The following is an 8,987-nucleotide window of genomic DNA, read 5'->3' as shown; positions in this document are numbered from 1 at the left end:
TTTAGGTTTTGTTATGTTGAACACGTAATCATTTCAGTGAAAATTGCTCCTGTTGAACTAAACTATTAGAAAAAACTATATGGTTTCACCAAAGTAATAATAAAATAGATTCAAACAGTACACAATAAAATTTTCAAAGATTTTATTGTTTGGGGAAATTATTAAAATTCTTTTGCTTCAGTTGTAACAAAAGGCATAGATAAATGGCCAGGGACATATATTGAGCTCATGGGTAACTAGTAAAGGAAAATGCTCTGGCACAGTTAAGATATGACTTATAAATTCCAAATCATTACTTGAAGTTACGATTAATATAATTTCTTTCAAGCTGAATTTCTTTTGTAAGACAACTATAAAAATATGCCAATGAAAGTGGGAATCAGATAAAAACAATCTTTTATTGTTTTTAAAGATTTAATTTATTTATTTGAGAGGGAGAGCACGAGCAGGGGGTAGGAACAGAGGCAGAGGGACAAGCAGGCTCCCTGCTGAGCAGAAAGCCTGATGCAGGACTCGATCCCAGGACCCTGGGTTCACGACCTGAGCCAGAGGAAGCTGCTTAACTGATTGATCCACCGAGGCACCCTAAAAACAACCATTTAAAGTGGGCCTTTAAGATAAATTTATACATTAAAATATACTTTTTTGATACTATAGAAATTAAAATAACTGTTGAAATCATAGGTTCATTTAAAACCATTAAAAAGGGGGGTGCCTGAGGGGCACAGTCTGTTGAGCATCTGACTCCAGGTTTTGGCTCAGGTCTTGATCTCAGGGTCATGGGATCAAACCCCATGTGGGGCTCCACGCTCAGCACAGGATCTGCTTAGGATTCTCCCTCCCTCTGCCCCTCCTGTTCATGCTCTCTCTCTCTCAAAATAAAAAAATCTTTAAAAAATTTAAAAATAAAGTAAAATTATCAACAGTGATGGCAATTGAGTGACTAAAGGCCCTAATATAGACCATCACTGTTTGTGATACTCAGAAGCCAGAAATATAAAATGGGAACCTGAAAAAAAATTAAGAAATTCAAATTATGAAGGCAATGAATAAGGATAATTTAAAAGAAGGAAGGATTTCTCTGTTCTGAAATATTAAAATATTAATGTACTAATCTCGTAAAAAAAAAAAAAACCCACTCAAAGTTTACTGGTTGTTTTAGTTTCTTATGGCTGCTATGACCAATTACCCCGAAGTGTGGTTTAATAAATGCAAAATGTATCTCTCACTGTTCTGGAGCTTCAGAGGGGAGAATCTATCTCCTGACCTTTTGTAGCGTCTAGACACCCCTATAATTCTAGGAGCATGGCCCCTTCCTCCACCTTCAAAGCTGCACAGAACCTTCTCCTCTCTGTAATCAGATCACCTCCTGCCTCCCTCTCTCACCTCATCACACCTGTGATCCCATCAGAGCCCACCCAGATCACCCAGGATAATCTCCCCATCTCAAGTTTCTAAATCACATCTGCAAAGTCCCTTTTGCCATGTAAGGTAACCATTTCAGGTTCCAGGGATTTAGGACGTGGATGTCTTTGGGGTCATTGCTCAGTCTACCATACCATTGGTCCAAAAGACATATTTTAGAATTCTCATCCCCTTCCTAGGAGTTGTACAAATTATTGCTTTCTTGATCAGCTTTGCTTAGCCTGTGTCATTATTTTCTATGGACCATCAGTGGAGTGTTGATCATCAATATCTTTCAACTGAAGGTTTATCTAAAAGGATCTCTGGGGTGTCTGAGCCCAAGCTAGTGACACCAGGCAACATCGTGAAGAGCGTTGCTTTGAAGGATAGGTACAAAGTTCACCATTCTTCCCATGACTAGTCATTCAGATGGATGTGTTGTGTTGTGTTTTGTCTTGTCTAATCAATGGATAAGTGATGTAGATTTCAAACCAAACACACTTCTCAAAATTATTCCTGACTGGGCAGGATAATTTTTAAAATTTTTCTCTTCTTGAAAGAGTGCTAATTATTTCTTGAGCAGGCCTGGCATAGTGGAAATAAGGTGGGCTTGGGAGTTATAGCTCTGGGCTTACTACTCACTGGGTTACTTCCCACCTTATATATTCAACGACTTATTTATAAAAAGTGTGCAGTAATAGAGGATCGATTTACCATTGTTCAGTATGGTCTACAGAATGAATTCGGATGTGATTGGCAAATAAAAGAATGTGAGAATAGTAATGATCTCAATAAGCCCTAGGTAACAGCCTATATTATAAATGTGAAATTTTAAATGGTGTCGCTAAGTCTAAAAAAACGCCAGGCATTGGTAAATGAAAGTTACCATTCTGCTGCTTAAATTGTCATTGAACTGGCAATTGCCACAATCTCCCACGCCTCAGCATTTGTATTATGTCATTCCAAGATGCTTATATTAAAAATTCAGGCAAAGCTTCAAGGAGTTAGTGTGACTTAGATATCAGAACAATAACTTTAAGAATCCCTTTGATAGTGACGGAAGATAGAGGTATTTTTCTAGATCACAGAAGGTTAGTAAGAAAATCCACACACTAAGGTGTAAAGAAAAATTCCTTTCCCTTACAAAAATATTTGAAGTCGTTCTCCTGAGAAATGCCTACTTTTATATATCATTCTTAAGGAGGTAAAGAAGCTGCTCGTGCAACCGTCCTTGCCAACAGAACACAGATCTCAAATCCGCAGCGATTGGTCACTAACATGCTCAGAAGCAGTCTAGAGTTTCTCAGATCTCCATAGGATATGTCATTAAATCTTCTCCTCCTGCTGGGTCTGACTTCTGGGAAAAAAGCATATGGTATAAAAATTACTATATTTGGTAGTGAATACTAATGATCACTCAGGAGGCCCATCCTTCAGTTTCTTTGGCCTTTAGCATCTAGTTGGTTATAAATGTGACATGATTTGATTTGATTTAATAATCTTTTTGAATATGTGGTTCAAAATTGACGGTATAAAATGTATCTGTAAAATCAGATGCCCACATATATGGAGAGATATATACATTTATTGTTGGTGTTATCCCATTAACAGATGGTAAAATGAAGGCAAGAAAAATCCAGGACTGTCCAAAGCTAAGTTTACAGAGGCGCTTGTTCCTCTTAAATCAGTAAACTCTGGAAACAGATTCAACACAAACCTACACACAAAAAGAGATGTTAAGTGATATAAGGTAACACTGTTTTTCTATAGTGTGGAAATTGGAAGTGACGTCACATAAACTACAAAGCTGTATATCAACTTCTATACAGATAATGTCTTAATCATTGTACGAAATGACAGAAGAAAGTGTTTTGAAATACGCAGAGATTATTCTATGAACTATACAAAAACAATCAATAATATTTTCTGCGTTACAATAAATTTGCAAGTTGAATTTCCCGTGTGTAATGTTAGACAGGGTATATTCTGTAATATTCAAAACCTGGCATGGTTAATAAAAATAATTCCAGGAAAGAACTAAGAGAGGTTTGGTTAAAGATGTAATTTTACTTCACATAAACAGCTTTCTAAATTACGCTGGCTCAGTACTGTAAGAAATAGGATTGTGTCACATGGTAGGACAGTCATAGTTTCACTTCCGATGGCATAAGTCACTTGGCTAATTTGGCTAATAACATCAATAGTTAGTATACAAATTTTATTTACCAAGGCCAATAAAAAGAATTCTCAGAAGTTGCATTATATTTGGATCAAATGTCACTGTAAAAACAAGAGAAGATAGTTTCCATAATATACACTGTTATTATCTAATGTATCCATAATGAAAAACTCCATCATGAAAAATAGTATAAAATATGGATTTTGTATCAAAACTCTGTCAAAAAGTACAGTTCACATCAGAAGTTAATAGCACCGGGGAGTTAAACGATTAATACAAAAACAAATACATATTACAGATATTTCTTTGTTCTTCACTTACCATGATGCAAACTGCAAGGATTTAACCTTTAAGGGTTAAAGAGTTTAATCAATGTCAATGTCTGATCTTCTGAAGGCGATAAAGAACAGTCTGTCTAGCGATACCCAACAGAACATCACTTTGTCAAGCCACAAAGCGCCCAAAAGCTTGTCAAGTAAGTTACCAGAAACCTCTTTGTGGTTAGAACTCAGCTCCTTCCTGCTTGACCTATTATTTGATATTTGACCACTTGGTTGCAAGACACTTGCTCTTTCTAGCTGAAATGTCACTGGGGCATCTTGTCAGCTCCCCGACATCTCGGCCTGACATACAATTTTACTTTTGTGTGCTACAAGGCAGAAAATGCAGGGCAATGGCCTTGTTTTAAATTCTGTCAGCATCAAAGATGGGCGTCACTCTGGGGTCCTACCAACAACCAAAACAAAAAAGGAGTCTCTTTTGAAGGTCAAAACAGCCATTACCTTGAAGTTTTTCAGCTCGTACTATTTCGTATTACCTGCTCTCCTCGTGTGGGCACTGTCCTTAGGAAGGGCCTAACCATACCTCAGAAATCCTGCCGGCACGCTCGTGTTACTTCCTCATCAAATGCAGACTTGATAAAAGGATGAGTTTTCAGTGCCTGCAGGGACCGGATTCAGCAGTTAACTTAACTTGTTCAAATGGGCAAGTGGTATCATGTAGCTTTACAAGGAGCAACCTGACCTTCTCACATTGACCAGGAGTGACATTATTGTGCAGGAGGGAAAGCAGTCCCATCATTTCTGTTTTGCACAACCTGCTTAAAGTTTGCAACTAAATGCTTGTCTTCAGCCGAGCTGACAAGAGAGAAGAGGGGGCTCAGTGAACCATGGCAGGGCTGCCATGAAATGACAGGAATCATTGGCATACATTTCAAATAGCTCTTTCAATCCTATTAAAGTATTGCGGTCCTGCTTTAAAATAGACAAGTATGAAACAACTTTGATAGATAGAGACTAAAATGGCTTATTGATTTTTTTAAGTCTGAAGGAAATTACCCAAAATGTGTCATTCTTTAACATTTAAAAATATGTTACATAAAAATGAGCCACTGCGATAATAAATAAAACTTAGAAGGAAAAGAGTTGGTTATTTCATTATTCAAGGAGACTTAGGTACCTGCACACATCAAGATGTCACACGATTCTTAAAAACCCACTGCCACTTGTGCTGAAACAAAATTCAACTGATAAGAAAAATCCCCCTTCAAAACAATTTTAATTGTACTGTTAACTCTTCCTGCATTTTTTGTTTGTTTGTTTATCTCATAAAGTCATTATCCAATCTGAGTTGGTCGTTTGGCATTGGCAGACATAGTTGCTGAAGAGGAGTGAGATGACGTCAGAGGATTTATAAATGTCTCCTTTAAGAAAGTGTAAGTTGTGTCCAGTTCAGCTTGCAAAGGCAAAAAATCCCCCACACCAACTGTGTCCGCAGGAAGAGCAGCTCTTGAAGGAATGGAGAGATTTGAATGGTCTCGTGATCCTACCTACAGTATAAAGAAGAAAAAACAAATAAACATAGAGTTGAAAGTGCAGAAACAGAATAAAAAACCAGGAACAGGGAAGTGAGAGCTAATAATCATTGTAGCACAAGATGGGGTGGAAATGTTATTTTTAATTCTGCCATTCTGCCAGTCTGCCAGTCTGTATGAAATATGTAAATATTAAATTGTTTCCCAAGCATGTGTTCGAAGTCATGAACTCTGCCAGAGTTTGCCTAAACACTGAAACATTGTATAAAACTTTTATAAAGTTATTGCATCAAACAGTCAGTGCAATTGGGCCTTTTTGCCTCTGCTTCCATAGGCAATCTCCAGAAACCAATGCCAGGAGTGTTTATTTCATTATGCTATATAATATGTGCTCTGTAATATGAAAGATCTGACTGCTTAGAAAATGAACTGTGGGTATTTATGTTTTTAAAATCTATCAGCCTGTCTCATTTAATTGACAAATATGGCCCAAAGAAAAATAAGTCAATTCTAGTGACCTCTAGGAAATAGCGCAGTGAGAAATAAAATGCCAGGGAAATGAACTCTTTTGCCTTTTCCTTTGATAATAATGCCACTGCTCTGTTTCAATAAAAACTGTTCTATTAAAAGTATTTGGAAATCATGTATCAATATGTGGGATTGCAACATGGAAACTATTTGCCACATATTTTAAAACATTATTGGTTTCCAGAAACTACTAGAAGTCAAATCAAGAAAATCCACACATCCCTGATGTACTTGAAAACAGAATTAATATTTTGATGAAGCCTTCAGTAACACTGATAACCAGTAGTTAACACTTAACATGAACGAAGTCTTATCAGTAAAGCAAATAGGTATTGTTATTTTATGATATTTGTTGATAGTAAGTAACTATTGATCAATCGTAGGTCAGAATTTTCCAGATTCCCAGCAAATAAATGTTCTTGAGATAATAAGCCTAGCTATAGGTATCTCCATAGGTGTCTCCATTAAAAACAGCACTTTACATTTCAGAGTTAAAAAAAAAAACCAAAACCCTCTTTTTGGTAGATTCTCTTACAGTTTTAGCAATAAAATTGCAAGAACTATAAGGATCTGCTTTATTATGTCACATTCTATAAAACCACTCCTACATGCAAAAATAAGAGGGAAGCCATCACTTGCTTTAGGAAAATATTAGCAATGCAACTGTTGTATATGTTACCATTTTTGTGGATTTTTTTTAACTACAAATGGAGAAAAATCGATAGCTGCATCTAACACCTAGTTCAGCAATTTTCTTTGATCTCTGTTCTTTTGATTTTTTGATACTCCACTGCAAGCCTACAGCTGACGGAAATCATCCCTTTTTATGCTGAAGTTAAAAAAAAAAAAAAAAACCTAAAATGACCACTTGAATGACGTTACGAAGGAGAGGGGTTAGCTGATCCCGACGGAAGGAAAAGACATCCCGAGATCAGGAGCTGACCCTGATTAACAACGTTAATAAGGTTTCATTTGCAAAACTGGAATACTGGACCCTGAACAGAGGCATCTCATTCCATCTGAGGCCACAGTTTCAAATTCTTGCACTTTTACAGCTCTTAGAATCATCTTTTCTCATTTTTTTTTTCTATATGTCCAAATGGGCAGCATCATACCTGGTTGATATTGCCACTATGAGGACTCTAGTGCCGTCTACTAACTTCTCCTTCTGTCAGACCTGAGGGCAAAGGGAGATCCAGAAAGGCAGGAGATGGTAGGGCCTGATTTTCTTCTTAATCAAACTGAGGGATAGCCACAGTATTCTTTATTATGATATAAGAAAACCATCAGGCGAGGCTTCAAAAGTTTGTTGTTATGTCTTTATATCGCAAGTCTGGTCAAAGAAAACTATACATGAGAAGAGAGAAGTGTGCAAAAGCGGACCAAGGTAGGTCAGGGAGTCTCAGAGGGTATTTTGTTCTGATGCCTTCGACCAGAGCAACAGAATCGCGCCACACAGACCAGTCACCCCTATTGGCAATATTAAAGGTATATGTGATTTACTCCAATCTGTATTCTGTTCTTGTAAGTTTCCTTTCTTGTTCTCATGATTCCATCAACCCAGCACATTATACATTAGGGAGACTGTCCTTTAGGGAAGGCCTCTAACTCATTTCTCATTAGTTTTCAATGGATCTTGGTACTTTATAGGAGGAGAGTTCTTTTTTGCTCATTTCTCCTTAATATTCGATGGATCTTGGTACTCTATGGGGGGGGTCCTTTTTTGCCCTGTCTCATCTTAACTTTTTAATATGTCTATTTTTCTACCAGGTTGACCAAAAGTATCTTTTCATCTAATCTAACATTTTTTTTTAACTACATCATCTTGAAATGGGATGTTGGGTATTTCCCTAGTATTTCAAATGAGACTCACTTTTTGCATGTTAGCTTCTGAACTTTTATGTCTTAACAATGGAATATAACTTTTAAAAAAGAGATTTTTTTAAAGATTTGCACTCCCAAAAGGTATGCCCTCCACCAAGTGAACAGATTGACTTTTGTGTAAATGAAAACACATTTTTTTTTTTTTTGGTAGGGTAATTTGCTATACTCCATACATTCCTAGAAAATAGGGGTTTTTTCCCCCCATGAAATGGGTGGGTGGGGGGGATCTGATTTTTAAGTCACTTAATAGCTTGTAAACAAGACAGCAAAAATTCTGGTGAAATCTTGATTTGAGAATGTGATGCTAAAAAAAAACAAGGAGGGGAGGGGGGTTAAGGGATGGGGTGATGGACATTCAGGGGAGGGTATGTGTTATAATGTGCACTGGGTATTATGTAAGACTGATGAATCAGAGCTGCACCCCTGAAACAAGTAACACATTATATGCTTAAAAAAAAATTCACCAAGAAAAAGTAAATATGAACTTTTTTCTTGTTACAAATAGTATCCAGAAATATATCATAACACTTTTAATATAACACAGACAGCAAAAGACAGTTAAATAACTTTTTTATCAGAGACCATTAAAAGTTAATATTCACCGCCTGATCTTATATTTTAAATCCGTAAAGTCCATGGTCATTTGAATTACTTTTTAAACTGCTGAGGTGTTCTGATACTCTCTCATGTAAATCTAAATTTAAGCAATTTTTCAAAAAGAGATTAGTTACCTGAAATAAAAGCTAGGTGTCAGGTGAATCTTTATGGAAGCACTTTTATTTACTCAATAAGCTGTAAATGATTCTATTTGAACTGTTACAGTCCATCAGCTAAATACATATTCACAATACAGAATGTGTTCACTACATTTCTGCATTTTAAAATTTTTATGAAATACAATAATTGGACATGTCTAATAGCTATTTTTCAAGGCTTTAATACCTTAGTCTTCCAAGAGTGTTTTCCCAACAAAAAAAAGTAAATAAAGCATTAGTCTAATAATACAATAATCACTAGATAAGTTGTCTATAAATGAAAGCCATCTTGCAGACCAAGGCTCCCAAAACAATAACACCAAACTATTTGTCTCCAATGTGGCACATACAATCAAGTTAAGTCTTCTGGAATCTAGTATTCTGAAAAGTGCACGGTAGTGTGATTTAGTAAGCTGCATGCTTG

General features: G+C 36.4%; 1 protein-coding gene across 10 annotated transcripts in view; it reads right to left on the bottom strand.

Moving 5' to 3' along the window:
- Positions 1-2,969: 2,969 nt before the first annotated feature.
- Positions 2,970-8,987, bottom strand: part of CCDC171 (coiled-coil domain containing 171) — a 291,861-nt gene continuing 285,843 nt past the window's right edge. For all 10 annotated transcript variants that reach the window (XM_082695056.1, XM_082695058.1, XM_082695061.1 and 7 more), the window contains one exon: positions 2,970-5,411. In XM_082695056.1, the coding sequence (XP_082551182.1) occupies positions 5,199-5,411 (213 nt within the window). In that variant the 3' untranslated portion in view covers positions 2,970-5,198. The remainder of the gene's footprint in view (positions 5,412-8,987) is intronic.

Source organism: Mustela nivalis (assembly GCF_964662115.1).
Source record: "Mustela nivalis genome assembly, chromosome: 13".
NCBI classification, from domain to species: Eukaryota; Metazoa; Chordata; class Mammalia; order Carnivora; family Mustelidae; genus Mustela; species Mustela nivalis.
The sequence above is the reverse complement of the archived record's forward strand: the minus strand, read 5'-3'. Positions and strand labels throughout refer to the sequence as shown.